Raw genomic sequence first — 23839 nt, forward strand, 5'->3', positions numbered from 1 at the left:
TGATATCTTTTTGCAGTGTTTAGAAGTATAGATAAAGTTCTGATATCTTTATGAAGTGTTTAGAAGTATAGATAAAGTTCTGATATCTTTATGAAGTGTTTAGAAGTATAGATAAAGTTCTAATATCTTTATGAAGTGTTTAGAAGTATAGATAAAGTTCTAATATCTTTATGAAGTGTTTAGAAGTATAGATAAAGTTCTGATATCTTTATGAAGTGTTTAGAAGTATAGATAAAGTTCTAATATCTTTATGAAGTGTTTAGAAGTATAGATAAAGTTCTGATATCTTTATGAAGTGTTTAGAAGTATAGATAAAGTTCTAATATCTTTATGAAGTGTTTAGAAGTATAGATAAAGTTCTGATATCTTTATGAAGTGTTTAGAAGTATAGATAAGTTCTGATATCTTTATGAAGTGTTTAGAAGTATAGATAAAGTTCTGATATCTTTATGAAGTGTTTAGAAGTATAGATAAAGTTCTGATATCTTTATGAAGTGTTTAGAAGTATAGATAAAGTTCTGATATCTTTATGAAGTGTTTAGAAGTATAGATAAAGTTCTGATATCTTTATGAAGTGTTTAGAAGTATAGATAAAGTTCTAATACCTTTATGAAGTGTTTAGAAGTATAGATAAAGTTCTGATATCTTTATGAAGTGTTTAGAAGTATAGATAAAGTTCTAATACCTTTATGAAGTGTTTAGAAGTATAGATAAAGTTCTGATATCTTTATGAAGTGTTTAGAAGTATAGATAAAGTTCTAATATCTTTATGAAGTGTTTAGAAGTAAAGATAAAGTTCTGATATCTTTTTGCAGTGTTTAGAAGTATAGATAAAGTTCTAATATCTTTATGAAGTGTTTAGAAGTATAGATAAAGTTCTAATATCTTTATGAAGTGTTCAGCTATATATATAATGGAGTATGAACGACTGGGATTGTAAGAATTCTTTTATAAACCAAGCAATGGACCTCAATAAATCAATAATGGTCAAATGTACTTAACACAAGTAAATACCTTTAAAAATATCTCATCAAATCTTATATCCATGAGATAACCTTGACAGGACCTTGAAATGCATGTTAAATAACAAAAGTGCAGGACTCCCTTACCAACAATTGAAAATATAGAGAAGGTAAACATGCAAAAGTTTATGTGAAGGAAACATGTGTTAAAAGCTTTATTATAATTAGTTAAAAACCGATCACCATTCAATTCCATTAGATATTTGATTCAACTCAGTGCAAAAAATACTTTAACATATATTATTATTTAATTACGTTTTTTTTAACTGTTTACATGTATATTGGTTTAACACTGCTATACCCGGTATTCATAAATGCTTATCTGACACGACAGAAAACATTGCTAATTATTATCAAAATATACTGTACACTTACCTCATAGCCATACAAGCAACAGTGTCCACTTCTTCACAATTTTAGAATGTTAAAAGTAAAAAAATACCGCAACAGAAAACAGCTTAAAAATCAATAGAACAATTAATTTCAGTATAAAAGTATATAAATTAACTGTCATCCTAAACTTCCAGCAGTGAAATATATATTAAAATACAATTAACATGTTCATGTTCACTAGATAATAGTTATGTAAAACAAAATATTTTCTCCATCTCCTGAAAAAAAAGGGATATATCTATACCGTGTGTAAAGAAATTACGATTCCGATTTAGTCACCAGTATTAGTTCATAACATCATAACAGTAAAATAATTCTCCGACACATTATTGGAAATGTGAAGAAGTAAAGATGCTAAGTCGTGATGAGTGAATTCGAAGCAATAACAATTTAACAAATGTGCATAATTATCTTAAAACAAATTAAATCAGCAAGGATTAGGTGAAACAATACCATTTCAAACCTAATACAAATTACTCTCCGACACTTCTTCAAAATATAATGCTTCAATTAGTCGCTAATTATATTCATATAAATAAAATTGTCAACAGAAATTAAAATAATTAACATTGTAGCAAGGTTTTTCGTCTAGAAATACATTTGTATTATTTCACAAAATCCATTTGAAAGAATTCATGTTACACTAGAAGATTAGATTTTGAACTTTGTGCAAAATGAACATTTTTAATTAAATTGAGGGAATCGGGACTTGGCAACAAAAAAATCTTGATCCAGACTTTACAAAACCTTTCTGTGCTAAAACCAAACAGTTTTAAATTTTAACACAATTTCAGTAACAATGTTTTTTTTAAAGTTTCAAAATGTTGTTTAGGAATGTTTTGAGAAGCTGGAACAAGCCATGGACATTAGGAAATGAGTCGTATCTATAGAACTTACCTGTTCCCACTCCTCATCACTGGAGTCTGTTATGTAGGTAGCAACATGGCCATATCCAACTTCTACTTCCTCTACATCACCAAGCTTCATCTGAACCCTCTCAAAGAATGTCGACATGTCTGCGTTTTCGAGAGCTTGTTTTTGACGACATTTGATACGAGAACTGCTACGAGTCCCAAGTAGGACAGCAGAATTCTTGGAAGGAACAGAGTTCTCTTCCTTGTCATCTTCTTTCTCATGCACCACTTTCTCTGTTGAATTGTTTGACGCTTCCTTTCCCTCATGTTTGCTTTGCTCTGATGTAGCTACATCGGCAGGCACATCAGTGTTTTCCATAGATAAGTCTTTTCTCACAACCTCAGAAGTGTCGTCATTCATCCCTCTCCTTTGATCTAACTTCTTCCTTAGCGCAGCAACCTTACATTCATATTCCCATTCTTTACTTTTAAGCAAGGTCTTGCGTTTTATCAACTTTTGCATTTTGTTAACTTTCATCCATTGACTCCGACATTGTTTTGATCTTCCAGTCACATAAGTTTGATACTTTGGTTTGTCTTTGGAGGGTGCTATAGCATATTCATGGTGAAGAGGTGTGTTTGATTCATCTACTGACCCTTCATAGGTGTTAACACCAATGGAAACCATCTCTCGACTATTCCACTTCCACACAGGCCTGGGCACAGCAAGTGGGTCAAGAGCCGACTTATTCTCAAGATTGATGAAGTCTACGTCTTCTACGTCCATTAGGAGATCCGTTTCCTCTGAATGATCCGATACCTCTCCAACTGGATTTGTTGATGTATCCCCGGAACCGATTCCTTGAGTTTTCGTACTGGTCTCCTTACCGATTGCTTCAGCATTCCCTGGACAAGTTTCCGTCTGCATTGAAGCATCTTTCACCATCATCGCATTTCCACCTGTTCCTAGTTTTTTCTTACCTGACAAGTCTTCCTTTGTCTGGGTAAAACTGTTACACATGGCTGGTTTCTTTACGACTCGATTCTGTTTGACTTTAACTGGTTGCCGTAACATAATCACAGGAGTTGATGAAATATTAAGTTTTTGAGAAGAGCCAATAACTTTCTGGTATTTCTTAGCACCGGAACACTTGGATCTATCTTCGTATCTATATATGACTGTGTTCATTGCTTTTTTATTATCTTTCTTTTCCTGGGTGGGCATAAGAACCATGGTAGTTTTCCCAGTTTCTTCATCTATTTCTTCCCGCCATTGAGGACCAAGAAGCTGTTGATTCTGGTTGGGTAGTTGTTCCACCAATGAGCTATACCCTTTTCTTCTTGCGGGCAGCTGATTTTTTTTCATCAGTTCTAGATTTTCCTTAATTATACCATCAATTTTCTTCAGCATCAGATCTTTATTTCCCTGTTTATTCCCCGTGCTATCTGTAGTGTTTTTGACAAGGGTCACATTTTTATGGTTGAGAACAGATGACAATGGAATTTCTTTACCTTGACAGGAAGACATATTGGGTGCCTTTTTAAGCCGTAATAACTTCAGATTACCAGTCAAGGGTACAGTGTTGGGGCCATTTTTTATATTGTTTAGCTTTATAACTTTAACAATCTTCTTCTGATCACCACCAACTCCAATCTGAAGGGCTGACTTATCTCCATTTGGTAAAGCATACCATATTTTCTGGCCACTCTGTAGATTAATATGACGGCCTCCCATCACTAAAGATGCAGGGTTCTTTGCTGACTTTGTTTCACCATCTCCATGCAGTTGATTCAAATCTTCAAAGCGATTCTCCATGCCTGATTCCGGAGTCCCAGAATTGACAACCTCATTTCGGATGAGTTTTACAGGAACTGGTACATTCGTTTCCATGGCATTTTCAGTCAAATTTTCTCCATCTTCAGTAAAAGGTTCCTTTTTAATCCATGATGTAGAATCTGTCTTGTTGAACTCAGCATCTGTTACAGTGCTACCTTGATCCAGTTCACTGTGATCTATGGGTTCGGTCTTCACTAGAGATAGATCCACTTGCCGAAGGTCATTTGTAGCACTCCCTACTTCCTTGTCAGCTGGTCTGCATCTTAAGTTGTAAGATACCTGAAAACAAAAGAACAAATTCATGTGTTGTAACAAGCAATGTATTATTAAGCCCCCTTTTTCATTTTGGTAGAATCATCAATTCTAAAATAATCAGCTGAAAGTTGTTCAAAAATAGATCTAAATTCATTAAATTCAATACTGAATTTTACATTGGGGGGAGGGGGGGGGGGGGGGGGGGAATGGGTTATTTGATGATTAATATGGTAATGATCAAAGGGGAGTTTTCCATAGACAATGCCATTAATGGCAAAAAACATTACAGCTATGAAACACTATAAATAAAATACTGGGTATCATATATAAGTGCCATTATAAGTACATTACATTCAGTTACATTTACTGACAGTAACCTTAATTGTCTCAAAAATAGCAGCGTACACTGAATTCTTATGTTTTCAAAATAGGTACAATTCCAAAGTATCATAGCATCTAACTTTCAAATTCAATAAAATCAGCACGCATACTGCGTAATACTAAAGCAATACTTGTCCCCTACTGACCTCCGCTAAAAATAGTACCAGTGACCTTGACTCGACAAACCTGAAACTCAAACTTGTTAGAGATATCATGATCCTTTGAATTGTGAGTTGAACTGGTAAAGAACTAATCAGACCTTGACCTTGACCTGACAACTCTGGAACTCTAATCTGATCGAGACATCATGGTACTTTTGGATTTGTGTTAAGTTTGATAAAAATCTCTCAATGAATGAAGCTGCTAGAGCGCTAACAAAGACTGTAAAAATAGTAACAGTGACCCAGATCTTGATCCATCTACCCTAAAACTTGAACTGAAGCTGCTGGAGTGCTGACAACCGGTGTTATGTACATATGTACATATAAAACAGACAAAGAGGAAAACTATTACCCCTTGGATTTCACCAGGAGAGGACTAAATTATGGAATTTTTTTTCAGATCAAAACACACTTTGCTTTGATCTTGAAGAGAGGTCAAGGTCATTCATTTGAACAATCTTGATAGTCCCCTCATACAATGTGATTTGACATTTACTTACCATCACTGAACTTATTTTGTTCAGGGCAAAAGAATGAATCACAACAACTCAAGTTTTCTTAGTAACACCAGAGACATCCATTTACTGTATTTACAAATAAACAGTAAGCGAGAAGTGGTTTACACATAAGTACTGCCTCTCCAAATATACTAAATCTTTTACAAATGGATTATTTGAGTATAAATACTGTACTTACTTCATCTTCAGGTACCATGTCATCACCAGAAACTGGAGAGGAGCTCCTAGCAGGGGAGACAACTCTTCGTTTCCTGCCCAACATTCCAGTTCCCTGCTCCAGAATTTTTCTCTTTTTTGGAGAATTGTGTACAAGTTTTGATGACATTTTCTTGGATTTCCCTGCCTTGGTCCTTTGCTGTTCCCTATATAAGTGAGCCAAATCCTGTTCTGGTGATTCATCCGTTCCCTTCTCCAATACAGCTGTTGCTTCCTCTCCTGAACTTTCATCATGTCCAATGATCCTCCCAGGCATCTGCTCATGATGGTGTCCATCTACAAACAAAAATAAAACAAGATTAATATACACAATCTTTAAACTTCCAACACAATAAGTACTGATTACAGTGTTCAAAATTAATTATCCTTGAGTAAGTTGCAATTGAATTTGCTGAAAATTCATGTTTAATATTCTTATTCCATTTGGCTATGGGCTATCTTAAGTTTATATCAGAAAAAACACAATTTTATGGTATGGCAGAAAAGTAATTCATAACAGTATAATTTATTAAATACATTGAAAGCTAAAATAAAAAAGGCCATATCATTTATAAGGCTAAATTTTATAAAAATAGTTGTAATATGATAAACAACAAACTGACCTAAAACTTCACATTCACCTGACAGAATTTCACTATTTCACATGATTATTTAAGGATTACTAAATAAACATACATGTCTAAATTTGTGATGCAGACTATTTATGATAAAAACTAGGCTTTCATTTTAGCTACCAAGTAATATAACTGCATATAGACTAACAACAGTAAACAGAATGTGTTTCATCTTCAGAAGTTCTGTTGGTCACCAGAAGCTTTCGCTTCATCAACCTACCAGTTTCTTCTTCCAGAATTTTGTTTTTCTTTCGAAATTTTCGAGATTTGTCTTTATGCAGTCCACGCCCTTCTAAATATAATTTATCTATTAAATCATCGTTCTCTATCTCCTCCGATTCCTTTCCATTGTCACCCGAAGGTTCTGTTGACGCTGTTCGCAAAAACATTTTTCCATGTTCTGTGGAGACAAAGAGATTGTCCTCTTGTGTCATCTCTGATTGACTTGTGTCGGGGTAACCATCCATCACTGGTTCCTCTTTCACCATGACAGTTGGTAATTCTTCAGACTGTGTATCAATGGCATCAGAACTAAATGCGAGCCACTTGTGTATACCTCACTGTTGGTAGGTGCACACTTACTGATGACATCATCACATTCTGTTGGAAGAATGGTCTGTTCACTGTCATCAATGACATCAGAATTAATACAGTCACCTATGTACAGGTTCACTCCACTAACAGAAGGAGCACACTTGCTGATGACATCATCACTTTCTGTCGGAAGACTGTCCGTGATCATTGTCTGTTCATTGGTGGCCGAGAGGACAGAGCTTACAGAATGTACAATATCATTTGTTAGAATATCTATGTCTGTGTCTGTTGGAATTCTACTTTCACTATGTTCAATAAATTCTGCATCATCGAAGCTAGTTTCTTTACTGGTGTTTTCAAAGTTCAATTCGCCAACTTCACTACTAATGTCAATCTCAGGAGAGCCAATAACATCCACTATTTCCGTTTCATTAGTCTGTATGTATTGGTCAATGATGTCATCAGTTTTTGTGTAGTCTTCTACTGACTCTACATCTGAATGTACATCCAATGAATCACTACCTATAGACTCTTGTTCTTCCTCAAAAAGTTCAGACGGCTGACCCGAGTCCTCACCATCAACTGTCATTTGTAATTGGTCATCAGTACTCTGTTTAGAAGGAAAGGGCGGCCACGGTCCAAAGGTTATTTCTAAATCACTGTTTTCATCTTCACTATCATTGTTTTCATCAGATGAATACTCTGATTTTGAATCGGACTCCATAGTGACAGTGCTGTCGGTCCCAATCAAAGCTTCTTCCATCCCAGCACCCTTGGTAGAATCATGGGATAGATCTGTCATCAGCATTCACTATGAAGTGTCGTATCACATATCTATAAGATATAATTACACAAATCAATCAACAACTGAATATGTGTTTTGTGGACAAAAACAAGACTACCAGTGGGGCAGAACAATATGCACACGTCAAACTGTCTAAAATATGATTTGCATCACCATAACAAAGAATGACTAGCAGGCAAACCCTAAATCTCAGATTCCACTATAAAGTCAGTGTTCAATTGTCAATCAATTTGTGAAAAACAAGTAATTAAAAGTTTCCAACTCAATGAAACACAAATTGTAAATGTAAACTTGATATATTTTACAACAATTGCAAAACAAGTTATATCAACTTAAATTAATCATGCTTGTTTGCCACGGATTGAAGTGTGGGAATGAAATAAACACAATTTGATGTCATGATTATAAAGCCTACCAAGTTTCAAAGAAATTGACAGAAAACTGCAGAAGGAGATCTCTGAACAAGATTCATGTACCAGAATTGAACAAACGGCAATGACCTCACAAAAATAATCGAATCAAAATTATAATCGTGCAAACACAGTAATATATACGATCATAATGTATATAGCAAGTTTCAAAGATACTGGTTGAAAAACCTAGAACCACAATACTCCCGTCAAATTTGACGAGCGTACAAAAATATGTCACGCCTTATTAGCCAATGACATAAATATTGATACAGTTACAGAGAAATCATAATTAATTACTTGACCTTAACATTTGACTCATGACCTTGAAGTTGAACTACATTGTATGGGCACCTGACTGCTCCTTTAATTAGACATCAAGTTTTCTTTTTGAAGGTTTGAATTGGTTTGTTTGGTTTGTTTTTGTTTAACGTCCTATTAACAGCCAGGGTCATTTAAGGACATGCCAGGTTTTGGAGGTGGAGGAAAGCCGGAGTACCCAGAGAAGGCAACTGTCCCACGTAGGTTTCGAACTGGCAACCCAATGGTGGAGGGCTAGTTTTAAAGTGTCGGGACACCTTAACCACTCGGCCACCGCGGCCCCAAGGTTCACATTCACAAATTAAGAAAAACTTACTGTTTGATGTATATCAGTTTAAAATGCTGGAATATTGTTCTTTATCTATTTATGATGTATTTGTCAAGTCATGATCATATTTAGATCAAGATCATCTCTGCCCTTGACTTCAATACACGTTTTACAAGCAATTGTCTAAGTAACCATATCAGTATAACTCATGTTAACAACTCTGGAACAATAATATTGTTCTGTCCGACACGATTGTGTATATCATTATCAGTTTTAACATTAAAATTGCTTATGTCCAGAAAAGTTGCAATTTACAGACAAAAATCATGCAATTTTAAATCCCATTTGGAGAAATTAAGTCTGCTAGTTTGGTAAAATGTGGGTAAAAATTGTGATATTGCAGTCGCGAGTAGTGATCCCTAATTGGATTAATTCATTGATAATGTAACAATTTTCACAGATAAAATATCAGGTGTCTTGAAATGGGCATATCACACATATGTACATCATTTTCCAAAACTAAAAAAGATTCACAATCACAAATATGACCATAGATTTTAGTTGGGAAAACTACAAATGAGTTTGTTTGTTTTTATCTATAGTTATTTTCTGTCTTTAAATTTAGGACAGCTTTAATTATAATTATCAGTATTATGCATACATATTTTTTTCCATTCAATGTGCAAGTTTTGAATGTAGCAGTTTTCATTTTAAGCCAGTAACAACATATAACATTAATTATATATTACAGGCCCCTAAACAAGAATATAATCACTGCAGAGATAGACATTTCTTAATTTTTGTCTAAAATCACTGAAATTTTCACAATGTACATTCTATAATATATAAAACACTATCTACTTTCTTCAACAACATGTAATCCTCCTATAACCTATTAAGATAAAAAAAAATAACTGCCTCATATCAAATGATTAAAAATTCTAGCAAGTCGACTATTGGATGAGGGCCCTAACCCCCTTAACCCTTTGAGGCATTTTCTATTTAACTGACATTGTGTTCGATGATAAACATACATATAGTTGTGTCAAGTTTTAATATTACAACTTTTATACATTCACGTCAATTTAACTGAAGAATCAGTATAAAATGAACTGGTCGCATGAGTCATTTTGTGGCAGACGCGTCAAGGCCAATTTAGGAAAAACAAGTTCGAGTTAGCTCCCTTACATCAATTATTGAACAGGACGGCCTTAACTCTGATTAAAAAATTCCAATATTGTTGTTAATATTTACCAAAACCAGTGTCATTTCTGAAGATGATATATTGTTTGTTTACTTCAGCAAATTATCAGTTAGCTTCAACCGTTTACTTAGCAGGCGTTGTGTTATCAACCAACGCTGTATTCCTATAACACGAACTGACATGGCGGTGTTGTCCAAAACAACGAGATAAACCAGGTACGCATATAGCTCGATTAGCTACGATATATTGTTTCGATACTTACGGTTGGTGTAGATACATCGTCAGAAACTAAAAGGAAATGTTATCTTTTTGTCAACTGGCGTTTTCGTCAACACTGCCTGACTCTCTTCGCGATGGACTTCATTTATGGAGCTTTCGTACCTTCGACAACAAAGAGTGCTCTTATTCGGCGTGCGGCTCGTGCAATTTTACTCAGATCGGTTTGACCACGTGCAGAATACAATACCGATCTAAATGTTTCAAACCATCTATTATTTTCTAGTTTTGTTGATATTTGAGTTTTTCTGAATGTGAGATTTTTAAGTATAATACGTTATGGAACAATATGAACATTGTATGAAGTTTTCATTTAGCCTTAAGGAGGATACTGGTACTCGGGCCCACTGACTAGAGTGTCATATCATACCACAATGTGGCTATCGCCTGGTTTGATGCAGATATATATGTATTATTTTTCTCTCTCGAACGGAAAACCCATATTCATAATTTTTGTCATTATTATTTTTTTTTCTTAATTTTCCTTATCTGGTTAAACCAAGTAACCAGACTATAACTGAAAAAAAAGATAGAATTCTACTAGTAGAATTCAAATATATTTGTATTTCATTTAATGTTATCACCTTATTTCTATTTTCTATTTCTATTCCAATTCAAATTTTCTGTAGTCAGTACCTGGTTGACAAGCCTTGATTTGAAAAAAAAAAAAAATAAGCAGATAAATATATATATCGGAGACCTATATCAATCATCAAACATGACTGGTTTGTTTTTTTTTTCATTTTACTTAAGACTTTTGCTATAGCATTTGTCTAATAAACAAGAAATATCTCCAAAAAAAGATAAAAGGCATAGTTTTAATGCTGGTTTTTATACTGTAAAACTGCTGGTGAAATAAATCAACGAATCACTGGTCTAGTGGTGGGTCCAGATGAGCTCTAAGGCCTATAGGTATATAAGATATATAACATTAAACAACTACAGATGTTTCCTGAGTGTTACATACATGTACATGAAAACTGTTCAATATAAAATTATCTACACTAATAAATTTTGTCTTTCGCAAGCCAAGTATAGATATAAACCTAAATTTGACAACTCTCTAACATTATTAACAGATAATAGTTTTTAATTAATTTAAAAACAGAATGTCTTTTGTAGTAATATTGTTTTATACATTTTACCCTCAGACCTGTATATAATGGACATATCAAAATAAAATGAAACTCATCCTCAATGTCACCCAAATCACAATTGTTACAGGTTCTATTTCTTCGGGTAATATTATTATGTCTACCTATTTCTATATTTAATTTGTGTGAGGATGCTCCACATACATTTATATTTAGTTTCTATAGGTTTAAAACTGTACACAGTGGCTATCTATCAGATATCGATATATAATCTACCTTTCGACGAACTAGATATCTGTTAACATGTTTTGTTTTGTAACATCGGTCAATCTCTGCTCAATGCTTTTAAAAGCATAGTCTACTGGTGAATTAGAATAAAACATGTACTCAATACCTAAAGCGGCTAATTCATTCTTAATGTCACTTATCCACACGTCATTCTCATTTACCATTTCATCAAGACATGTTTTCAATACCAGATTATCCGACTGTTTCACCAATATTTGAACACTCTTAATTTTCTCATAATAGTTAATGGTAATCTACCCAATTCACAGTAAACGAAGTCATTGCAAGTTGATTTAGGCACCTTATTAAGTTAAGTATTTTTTTTACAGAATTTCTAATGTACACTTCGACATCCGGCGCTTTATGAAATCCCCATATTTCCGATGCATAACGTAAAATACTATTTACATACGAATCAAAAATAGAACAATAAGTTTCTACATTCAAGCAATGATTTCTAAGAGAAGTTGTCAGAGAAAATAAAGCTTTTCTGCCTTGTTCTGCAAAATGTTTTTGTGTTTTGTAAAACTTCCCATTGTAGTTGAACAGCATACCCAAGTATTTAAAACTGTCAACAATTTCTATATTGTCATTATTATTCATTATTATATTTCCATGGCTCATTATTTCGTATTTGTCCACAATTTCTAAACACCATGATTTTAGTTATATCAACATTGACCTCCAGATTCCATTTTATGGTATATGCATATAAAGAATCCAACATAATTTGTAAATCTTCCGGGCAGTTAACAAATAAAGCCATGTCGTCGGTATACATTAGCAAGAAAAGATCAAGCATCTGTAATTCAATACTTGGACAGTTATCATTAATAAAGTGTATTTAGATACAAAGAAAATAACACAGGTGATTATATTTCCCCTTGTAAGAGTACGGTATAATTAGGGAAGCACTGACTGAAGTCAGTATCACTATCGAAAATATAAGAATCGTCGTCAGTATATTTCTCTATACATCTAAATTTAGATCATCGTCTAATGGCAGAAAATCGGACGACATTTTCCATATGTTTCTATATGAATCTTTAACGGGAAAATGGTGCTTTTTTCGGTTAGACACTACTTAAATATCGTTGTTCACATCTGCCGATATACATTACAGTGCATAGGTATAACTATCGCCAGTGTGAAGTTATCTCGGCCAAACGCGGCGACACATGTGCACAGATGTCACTAATATAAACAACTCCGATATCCACCTATTGCGCAGCCGCAGCGCTTGGTCTCGCTAGATCTCGTGCTAAATATACCTCCGGTTATGAGAACAATAGGTGAGGTCGTGACTCTGCGAGAAAAGCGGTTGTTGCGAATCCCTAGTATATAGGTCTCTGTATATATATAATAGATTTATTCATTTACCGATCGATTGAAACACACACGCCTTTTTTGATAATATTTAGACTTGAAACATTTATATCAATCTCTATGATGCCGAGCCGTAAGTGGGCGTTTTGTTGTGTGTGGTTTTTTTTTTTTTTATTTTTGTTCATATATAATTTCGGGTTTTTTTTTGTTCTTTTTTTGTTGTTGTTGATATTTTACATCCAGATAAGTTGTATTTGTAATACATATTCTGTTAAAACTTTACAAAATTCAAAATTACGTAATTTATTTTAAGTACAATGTATGTGAATTTTATAATTTTTGAATACATTTCTTCAGACTTTTACATGTAAAATTGTAATACTAATTATATAAATTTTTCGTTGGAGTTCAAGAGAAGAGGTAAAAAAAACATGCAGGCATATAATGACCATTGTGATGGAAAAGGAAGAGCCTAAAACGTTCATGAATAATTACCTCACAGTTTCATAATCGGACAGCACAAAATAAACCCCTATTTCATCAACCGTCGTAATGTCGTCTCCTCCCGCCTGTTCACCATTCCATCCAACCGTCGTAATGTCGTCTCCCCCGCCTGTTTACCATTCCTTCCACCCGTCGTAATGTCGTCTCCCCCGCCTGTTCACCATTCCTTCCACCCGTCGTAATGTCGTCTCCACCCGCCTGTTCACCATTCCTTCCACCCGTCGTTATGTTGTCTCATACCGCCTTTTAACCATTCCATCCACCCGTCGTAATGTCGTCTCCCCCGCCTGTTCACCATTCCTTCCAACCGTCGTAATGTATTCTCCTCCAGCCTGTTCACCATTCCTTCCAACCTTCGTATGTCGTCTCCTCCCGCCTGTTTACCATTCCATCCAACCTTCGTATGTCGTCTCCTCCCGTCTGTTCACAATTCCATCCAACCGTCGTAATGTCGTCTCCTCCCACATGTTTACCATTCCATCCAACCGTCGTAATGTCGTCTCCTCCCGCCTGTTTAACATTCCATCCCACCGTCGCAATGTCGTCTCCTCCCACCTGTTTACCATTCCTTCCAACCGTCGTAATGTCGTCTCCTCCCGCCTGTTTACCATTCCATCCCACCGTCGTAATGTCGTCTCCTCCCCCCTGTTTACCATTCCATCCAAACGTCGTAATGTCGTCTCCTCCCGCCTGTTCACCATTCCATCCAACCGTCGTAATGTCGTCTCCTCCCGCCTGTTTACCATTCCATCCAACCGTCGTAATGTCGTCTCCTCCCGCCTGTTCACCATTCTATCCACCCGTCGTAATGTCGTTTCCCTGCCTGTTTACCATTCCTTCCAACCGTCGTAATGTCGTCTCCTCCAGCCTGTTCAATATTCCTTCCAACCGTCGTTATGTCGTCTCTTCCCGCCTGTTCACCATTCCTTCCAACCGTCGTAATGTATTCTCCTCCAGCCTGTTCACCATTCCTTCCAACCGTCGTAATGTATTCTCCTCCAGCCTGTTCACCATTCCTTCCAACCTTCGTAATGTCGTCTCCTCCCGCCTGTTTACCATTCCATCCAACCGTCGTAATGTCGTCTCTTCCCGTCTGTTCACAATTCCATCCAACCGTCGTAATGTCGTCTCCTCCCACCTGTTTACCATTCCATCCAACCGTCGTAATGTCGTCTCCTCCCGCCTGTTTACCATTCCATCCAACCGTCGTAATGTCGTCTCTTCCCGTCTGTTCACAATTCCATCCAACCGTCGTAATGTCGTCTCCTCCCACCTGTTCACCATTCCTTCCAACCGTCGTAATGTCGTCTCCTCCCGCCTGTTTACCATTCCATCCAACCGTCGTAATGTCGTCTCCTCCCGCCTGTTCACCATTCTATCCACCCGTCGTAATGTCGTTTCCCTGCCTGTTTACCATTCCTTCCAACCGTCGTAATGTCGTCTTCTCCAGCCTGTTCAATATTCCTTCCAACCGTCGTAATGTATTCTCCTCCAGCCTGTTCACCATTCCATACAACCGTCGTAATGTCGTCTCCTCCCGCCTGTTTATCATTCCATCCAACCGTCGTAATGTCGTCTCCTCCCGCCTGTTCACCATTCTATCCACCCGTCGTAATGTCGTTTCCCTGCCTGTTTACCATTCCTTCCAATTGTCGTAATGTCGTCTCCCCCGCCTGTTCACCATTCCTTCCAACCGTCGTAATGTATTCTCCGGTGTAGGATAGCCACGCGCGCGCAATGATACAAAAGTAGGTCGCCGAACCGAAAGTAGATCTATCTATAGATTTGTAAACACATCGTCTGCTCCATGTGCTAGGCCAGATCTAATGCGAAATTTGTTTACATTGAATTTATGACATAAATTATGTAAAAAAAAAACACGTTCTTTTATTGTTTTTTATTAATAAAACATGGAACTATATTTTCACGCGAAAGGACACACTAGCTTGGCCGACATCAAGTGATTTGGCTTCGCTTGCAATGACAGGGCTGCTGAAACAACGTTAGACTGTGGAAATGAATGGTTTCCTTCGTTTTTAGAATAGCAAACAGCGTTTGCATATATGGGGTATGGTAAATCGATTGGCGCTGTTCTTTTTTTAATTATATGCAGTAGAAAAAAAAATTTGGATTGAGAAAAAATGGCGTCTATCTGAGAAAGCTATCGACATATAGTGACTATTTTTGCATATTTTAGGTTGAGGAATGAGAGAAAAATACTCAATCATATGTGGTTCATGTAGGATAGGGATATTTCACCCTCTGGGTCACAAAATGTGGTAAAACCCTCGGCAGAGCCTCGGGTTTTACCACATTTTGTGACCCAGAGGGTGGAATATCCCTATCCTACATGACCACATATGATAGAGTCTTATATTACCCCCTTGTGGGTGAGACAGGGGAATCTCAACCCGACGGGAAGATTATTAATAGGCTAAGTGTTTGGCAGCTTAATTATCTTACCCCGAGGGTTGAGATTCCCCTGTCTCACTTCCATGGGGGTGAATGATTATTTTTCTCTTACCCTGTTTACCCTCTTATGTATCTAATATTGACGTTATACATCAATGCAAGGAAATGTTGACGTGACGTGATTGAATCGTCGACGTGATGTCATTGTACTGTTGCCGTGACGTCATAGTATTGTTGACGTGACGAAAAACTATTGTTGAGAACGTGAGAAGAGCACGTGTAGCTTGTCTTTTCCCTAGGGTGAGATATAGAGGATATCTAACAGTGTTTTCAGTAATACCAAATATATTTCACGAGTGGGGCTAATATTTTGATATTTTTCACGAGTGCGCAGCACGAGTGAAAATACCAAAATATTAGCCACACGAGTGAAAAATATCACTTTTATAGAATGAATAATTTTTGATATTTCACTGGTAAAAATGTAATAAAAGAAAATCTCACTCCGGTAAAACTGCGGATATCCCTGTCCAGGGTAAGAGAAAACTCTCCACTTTTCACACACCTCAGTGTACTAGCATGAAAGAGCTTCTCTCAACGCGCGAAACTTATTATCTTCTTACATGTATGTTTTGATTTTTTATGTATTTTGTTACCTTGGCGATCAAAAAAACTTCTGCATAAAAACTGCATCCCTAACATTATACGGACAGACAGACAGACAATCTTATTAAATTATCCCCCTTATCTGAGGGGTCAGAGTGAGAGGGAGAGGAGGATAGGGTGCTTGAGAAAGAGGATGAGAGAAAGAGAGAAAGCGAGTGAGAGAGGGTAGAGACTGGGGAGAGACTTGGGGAGAGACTGGGGGAGAGACTGAGGGAGAGACAGACTGAGGGAGAGACTGAGGGAGAGACTGAGGGAGAGACTGAGGGAGAGACTGAGGGAGAGACTGGGGGAGAGACTGAGGGAGAGACAGACTGAGGGAGGTGGGGAGATACTGGAAGAGAGGGGAGTGACTGGGGAGAGAGGGGGAGATACTGGGTTAGAGGGGAGAGACTGGGGAGAGGGGAGTTACATGTATGTTTTGTTTTTTAATGTATTTTGGTTGCTTTGTTACCTTGGAGATAGAAAAAAACTTCTGCATAAAAATTGCATCCCTAACATTCTACGGACAGACAGACAGACAATCTTATTCAATTATCACCCTTATTTGAGGGGTCAGAGTGAGAGGGAGAGAAGGACAGCGTGCTTGGGAAGGAGGATGAGAGAGAGAGGGAGAAATCGAGTGAGATAGGGTAGAGACTGGGGTTGAGGATGAGAGACCGTGTGAGAGGGGAGAGACTGAGGGAGAGGGGAGATACTGAGGGAGAGGGGAGAGACTGGGGAGGAGGGGAGATACTGTAAGAGAGGGGAGAGACTGGGGGAGAGGGGAGATACTGGGGGAGAGGGGAGAGACTGAGGGAGAGGGGGAGATACTGAGGGAGAGGGGAGAGACTGGGGGAGAGGGGGAGACTGAGGGAGAGGGGAGATACTGAGGGAGAGGGGAGAGACTGGGGGAGAGGGGAGATACTGTAAGAGAGGGGAGAGACTGGGGGAGAGGGGGAGAGACTGGAGGAGAGGGGGAGATAATGGGGAGAGGGGAGAGACTGGGTGGGAGAGGGGGAGAGAATGGGGAGAGGGAAAGAGACTGAGGAGATGGGGAGAGACTGAGGGAGATGGGGAGAGAATGGGGGAGAGAATGAGAGACTGGGGGAGAGATTGGGCCTGAGATTGGGGGAGAGAAGAGAGCCTAGGAGAGAGGGGAGAGACTTGGGGAGAGAGGGAAGGGACTGAGGGAGAGGGGGAAAGACTTATGAGAGGAGGAGATACTGGGGAGAGGGGAGAGACTGGGGAAAGGGGATGGACTGGGGAGAGACGAGAGCCTAGGATAGAGGGTTGAAACTTAGGGAGAGAGGGAAGAGACTGAGGGAGAGGGGGAAAGACTGTGTGAGAGGAAGATATATTGGGGAGAGGGGAGAGACCGAGGAAGAGGGGAGAGACTGGAGGAGAGGGGGAGAGACTGGGTGAGAGGGGAGAGACGTGGGGAGAGGGGAGAGACTGGGTGAGAGGGGAGAGACTGAGTGAGAGGGGAGAGACGTGGGTAGAGGGGAGAGACTGGGTGAGAGGGGAGAGACGTGGGGAGAGGGGAGATACTTGGGGAGGGGGGAGAGATGAGGGGAGAGATGTGGGGAGAGGGGAGAGACTGGGTGAGAGGGGAGATATTTGGGGAGGGGGGGGGGGGGGAGGGGAGAGACTGAGGGAGAGGAGGAGTGAAGTCTAGTGGGATTAAATCAATAAGCTCAAGATACGGTTGTAAACGTTGGTCGGCATACGCAAAATAGAAATGTTCATCTTCATTAGGAAGTCCACATTGACAGTGTTTATAACTTATAAAATTAGTGTGAAACATCATTATCGAGAGTACTTGATATGTTCCTTAATCAGACAAACAATACGCTACATTTTCTGTCGCCAATTAAATAGTAGAAAGGAATTTGTGAACAATGTTGCTCCAAAACTGCGAACGGACAGGTCAACGACTTTGGGTGTGTTTTCGAGAAAAATCGCAATTACTCTAAAACTGAAGTTGCTATGAAAGTCGGACTTTCAGCATTTTTAGTTTCATCCTAAATCACATTTTTAAAGCTTAACATAGCTAATCGTTCCGGGTACACTTTAAATAATTGCATATCAAATCGGTGGACAAGGTATTTTGTAAACATCCCCATTTGAAGACGTACTCATCACTACCCAAAGAAATGCATTCCAATATAATTACTCAAGAAAACAAAGGTCTAACATTAATGCACAATATCCATTCAAACGGACACTGAAATAAGGTATCGGTCATGCTATTCTGATTTTAACAACAGTACATCTTGTCATTTCATAAAACGGACGTTATCTGTCTGAATTACGCATTCCCAAATTTAGAATTTGGAATTGTTGAAATCGTTTAAACAGTTGCTTCCCCTGCCCCGGTTGAAATGTTCAATTACTTCTTTGTCATCATTTGTACTAGTTTTTCCTCCTTTGTCATCATTTGCCCTCTTTTATTATCTTTTGCCATCAATTTTAAGAAACCAAGGTTGTATCTTATCCCCCTTCCCGAAAAAGTTGTACATTGTATTATCAAATATAAAAAGAATTAAATTTTTGAATATGTTTTACCTACTTATTTATATATTTTTTGTTACGAAACTTAATACATTCTAGAAAGTTGTACTTTGAAACGAAGAAATGTTATTTTAAGCAAAGGAATCGTTTTTTGATGTGACAAAAATACGTTGCCGTTATTGGACATCGTTTTGTACTCATTTGTCCTCCTTTATCCTCGTTTTTAATTTTCTGTCTTTTGTTTTCATTCTCCGTGACAGTATCTCGCTCATCAAGCCAATAAAATCGGTCGAATTACACGATTATTTATTACTAGATAAGATAAATCAAAAAGTAAATGAAAAATTAAAAAAAAAAAATGTGCAAACAGGTAGATAGATATATAATCAATATGTAAAAAGGCCTGTAAGATTTGTCTCCCTTGGGAGCTGGTTACCGGGCACGACTGGGCTGTATTAATTATACCCCCCTGCATATTTAGTTAACTGGCATAGTTTAGATATCAAGAAAATATAATTAAAAAAAAAAGGAATAAAACATATTCAAAGGTCAGTTCTTAAGCATTTTTTTTTTTTTTTTTTTTTAAAGTGTTGTGCACCAAGTCGCATGCATTATAAAAACAAATACACAAAATACTCTACGTGTTATAGTTGTGGTGGAAAAGATGCACTTGCGAAATAAAGCCGTTATACAGTATAGAATTTGACCAGAGATCTGCAAGACCATTGGCCTCTTGCTTTTCTCTGGAACTATGCAGATACATATACATAGGATGAAATAGCCGTTTTGAAATACCGATTTCAATCAAAATTTATAAACGGGACCACAGGGACTTGGCATAAATTGTCAAACTTATATTCGAGTCCGTGGGTTCGGAATACTTCTATATGTGTCGGGTCCCTGTGCAGTCTACGCACTTTCAAGTAAATTAAGTTTTGAGACGACCCCGGAGAGAGCTACGTATATTCTTTGACTAATGTTGTTGATATTAATGACGTATGTAGGAATCGGCCGGACATTGTCCATCGAGAGGAATTTACCTATGATGTATGCATGTGTCAAATCCTCTAAAGAATATTCGGTTTTGAGACGACCCAAGAAGCTTAACAGATTACACATACCACTGTCAAATAAAAAAAAAAAATTGAAAATCACATTTTCTATCCAAGCGCCTGTGGGTAGGTATCGGCCCGACAAGAAGGTTAGCGAGAACTGACTTGTTCAGCGAAAGGAAAATATACTGAAAATATTATGTGTCACTCGAGTGAATCAGATGTGGTCTATTTCCTGTTTTAGCAAGCTTTTAACCCCCTCCCCCCACCCCCCACCCTGTAACTGTGATATGTATGGTAGCAATTTTGCACAAATATACAAGATAGTCAAGTTTGTTAATTATTCTGTAAACTTTTTCTGCAATAACATTATAATATGAAAATGAATTTTGAAAGAATAGAATACTAATTTTATGCTGAATATCTTTGTATGCATAAAATATATCTCCATTTTCATAACGACGAACTTGGCGTAGTAGGTTAATATGGTAAAATGTGATACTTTCTTTTTTATGTCTGTAAACTATAGGCATGTATATATTCTTGTTTATTTGTATTTGTAAATATGTTATTATGTTGTTTGATTAATAATAATAAAAAAAAAAAAAATCAGAAGTTTCTGTAGGCGGAGGCCCTGTTTCATAAGATGTTATTAAACCTTGCAAGTCTATAACTTAACGTGTTATAAACATGAGCTGTTGATGTAACGATGAAACCTGTATTATAGTGCAGTATAGATCTTGAAAGGCGATATTAACATCAGAACCCTTCGGATTACAATGGTCGTAGCCAGCGACAACTTGCCGAACAGTTTGGGATCGGCAAAACACAGGTCCAAATTATATAAAAATATTATTTATCAAATGAAGATTATTATTAATTAAATTGTAAGAAACAAACAATTGTCTTTGTTTTTATTTAAAGTTAAGACTATGCCACGTATTTAGCCAAATCTATACAACTTGCACCTGAGTTCAGTCAATTAAGAGTTACGGTTCCTGATGGTCTAGCTCAATTTGGTCCACCTCGGTAATGAGACCACCTCGCTATTAACACCACTATGACCCGGACCCCCAGGTGGTTTAATAGTGAGGTTTCACTGTACTTAAAAGGAAAGGTGGGGTGTTCTACAAATGGTATTTTGTCCCTCGGTCAAGCGACTGTCTCTCGATTTCAAGGCATCCCCCAACAAGGAAACTTTAATCAACCTATCTAAATTAATTATGATGAGCTGTCTCTCAACTTAGGAAGTAATTAATTAGGCCTAGAAAAAAAAATGTTGTGTTTCCCCTTTCCCGACCGACCCTAATTTTAGGCCACCGACCCTAATTTTTGTTTGTTTGAAATACTGAAAATCCGGAAATTTTCGTAAATTTAGCCCGTTTTCCGTTTTATTATTATACACACCCAAGTCTTATAAACGCTTGTATATGACGGGCACTGGTTTTAAAGCGTATTGATGACCTCGATGTTCAAAAAACATGGCGGCTTTTTGCACGCCGTCGTCTGTTTTGGCACTGACGATAAAAAAATGTAAACACATGGACGAAAAGCGAATTATGACATCACTGCCGCATACAACGCTATGTGGAGATATATTTTATAGATATCACGAAAAAATTGTAAAAGGTGATTGTGTCATATTGGGGAGGGAGGTTGATCAGGAATTAAAGAAACAATATAAAACTGTTCTGCCCGTGTGTCTAGAATGTCTCGAACATGAACTTCCTCCAAATCGAAGAGTGGAAACTCTCAATAAACTGCGTTTATAATGACATGGTTTTACTGTTCTGACTATTAATATGATGCTCCTATTTGAGATTATCTGAAAAGAGATAACAAACACTGCAAATAAAGTTTGATATACTTTTAATATAATTTTCATCTCCCAATACATTGCATTTCAAAATGAAGTTAGGTAGAAGAATGATCAAACACTGAAATATAATGATATTGAAATGATATATACAGCATATATAAATATTCAAATATGAACATTTGATTATTTATTTAAAAAAAAAAAGATAAAAAAAAAAAAAAAAATCCCTACCTACCTACCCTAATTTTTTGAGAGACGAAAGGGGAAACACAACATTTTTTTTTCCTTGGCCTTAGCAAGAAATATATATAAAAAAAAAAAAGATAAACGGCTTAGTTTTAATGCTGGTAGTTGTAATGTAAAACTGCTGGTGAAATAAATCAACGAACTAATGCGTTTCAGCACGGATAACAAAATTATATCAGTTTGAACGATTTTTGGTGATAATAAGACTGCATTTGAATCAGGAATATAATTTTATCAATGTGTCATTTGAAGAATTCAGCTTGTATTCAATCTTAACTTTGTTTCGTTTTTAACTGCATATCTGCATTTTGCATCTACCGCTACATTGACCAATCACATACTTCATCTTGACCAGTAACGCCACCTGTCGCGTCATATCCGGGACCAAAAGAATATTATACGGCTATGCCGAAAAAAAGGAGGACTTGTGAGTTGTAAAAAGTTACAAAATGGCAGTACAGGCGAGGTTTATATTTCCATGTTATTTTTGTCATTGTTTACTCAAGTAGATTATACATAAGTACTGTCTGAATAAACAAGCTTCACGTGATTTAAATCTTCTAGATCTTTAGGTAATTCCAAATACCATAGAAATATACTTGTCAAAATGTTGCGCAGTCGCATTGAAAGTTTCAATAGAAACAAGAAGTTTGATAAAAAGTAGGCACCAGTTTCCCAATATGTACACTTAACGACTCAAAACCCCTGCGAATAGATTGTAGAATTCTGATACATTTGAGCTTGAAAATAAGGGGGAATGAGTGTTGTGTATCCTTCGTTAATATTTGTATATATATAATTCGCATAATGTATGTAAATACATTGCGATCCAGGTATTCATATCATCTACTAGACGACTCCCACTATGATCATGTCAGGGTATCGGGCCGACTATCACTGCGCCATTGCAGTGGTATAAGCTGCGGGTATTTCTGGCTAGGCGATTGGGTGCCGTAGATCGTGAGTTCGAGGCCCTGTCAGGGCACGAGTCATAAAGTTGTCTTCCTTCGTCAATCGTGTTTGTATGTTAAATATAAAATATGTAACACAATGTATCATATGCACTATGTGTTGGTGATCCGAAGATATAGATTTGAATCTCCTGTCGTATTTGTACTCGATCAATATAATTATGTAACAATCAAAATGTCCTTTGGATGTCTTCAGTACATTGACAGTGTTACTGATTCAGGAGACAATCGGAATCAATTTCTTTCCACAGCCCCTAGATAAATTACCTAGGAGGAACCGAGGTGTCTGGAGGAGGTATTTACGGAATGTCACAGCTTATAATAGACAATCAAACAAATGATGTAAACTGAATGTGTAGAGAGTGCGGGCCTTGCAGTAGTTTAGGTGTAATTAGTTTAAACCATATCAAATTAAATTAAAGTAGGATTCATCCATCTATTATCACCTCTTTGTCTTTTAGAATTATCTTTCCTTATTTTGGTCATGTCCTTTGTTTTCCTTATACAATTAATTTGCTGATAATTAGGTATGTTTATATCACTATCACTGCAATTGTAATACAAGTGTTGAGGATATTGCTTTTACAAGTTATGTTATATTAAAAACTTGTGCCCAATCTATTTGTTTTCCATTAAAATATGTTTAAATTAAATATTGAAATGTGAAAGCACATTTTTTGTCAAAGACTCTAGGGTATGTTTATCTGACGGGCAGTATTGTTTTCTGTCAGACACATAGTGACTCTGGGTCTGATTTGACCGTCCTGTCGGTTTGTATGTGTCTTTCCATTATTTTTACTTTGAAAAAATAGTCAGATAGCACAAACTTAACTGCTAGAGTTGTCTCCCATTACCCATTTTTCATTTGCGCATCGTTATTGAATTGTTGACATCATGGCAAT

The 23839-nt window shown here is 37.0% G+C and overlaps 1 protein-coding gene across 1 annotated transcript in view; it reads right to left on the reverse strand.

Annotated features, from left to right (window-relative positions):
• Positions 1-10164, reverse strand: part of LOC117322030 — a 32722-nt gene extending 22558 nt beyond the window's left edge. The window contains exons 1-4 of the mRNA XM_033876738.1: positions 10056-10164; positions 6472-7619; positions 5600-5913; positions 2313-4385 (exon numbers count right to left, since the gene is read on the reverse strand). Of these exons, the coding sequence (XP_033732629.1) occupies positions 2313-4385; positions 5600-5913; positions 6472-6739 (2655 nt within the window). The 5' untranslated portion in view covers positions 6740-7619; positions 10056-10164. The remainder of the gene's footprint in view (positions 1-2312; positions 4386-5599; positions 5914-6471; positions 7620-10055) is intronic.
• Between the last annotated feature and the right edge of the window lie 13675 nt (positions 10165-23839).

This window comes from Pecten maximus, chromosome 2 (genome assembly GCF_902652985.1).
Source record: "Pecten maximus chromosome 2, xPecMax1.1, whole genome shotgun sequence".
Lineage (NCBI taxonomy): Eukaryota > Metazoa > Mollusca > Bivalvia > Pectinida > Pectinidae > Pecten > Pecten maximus.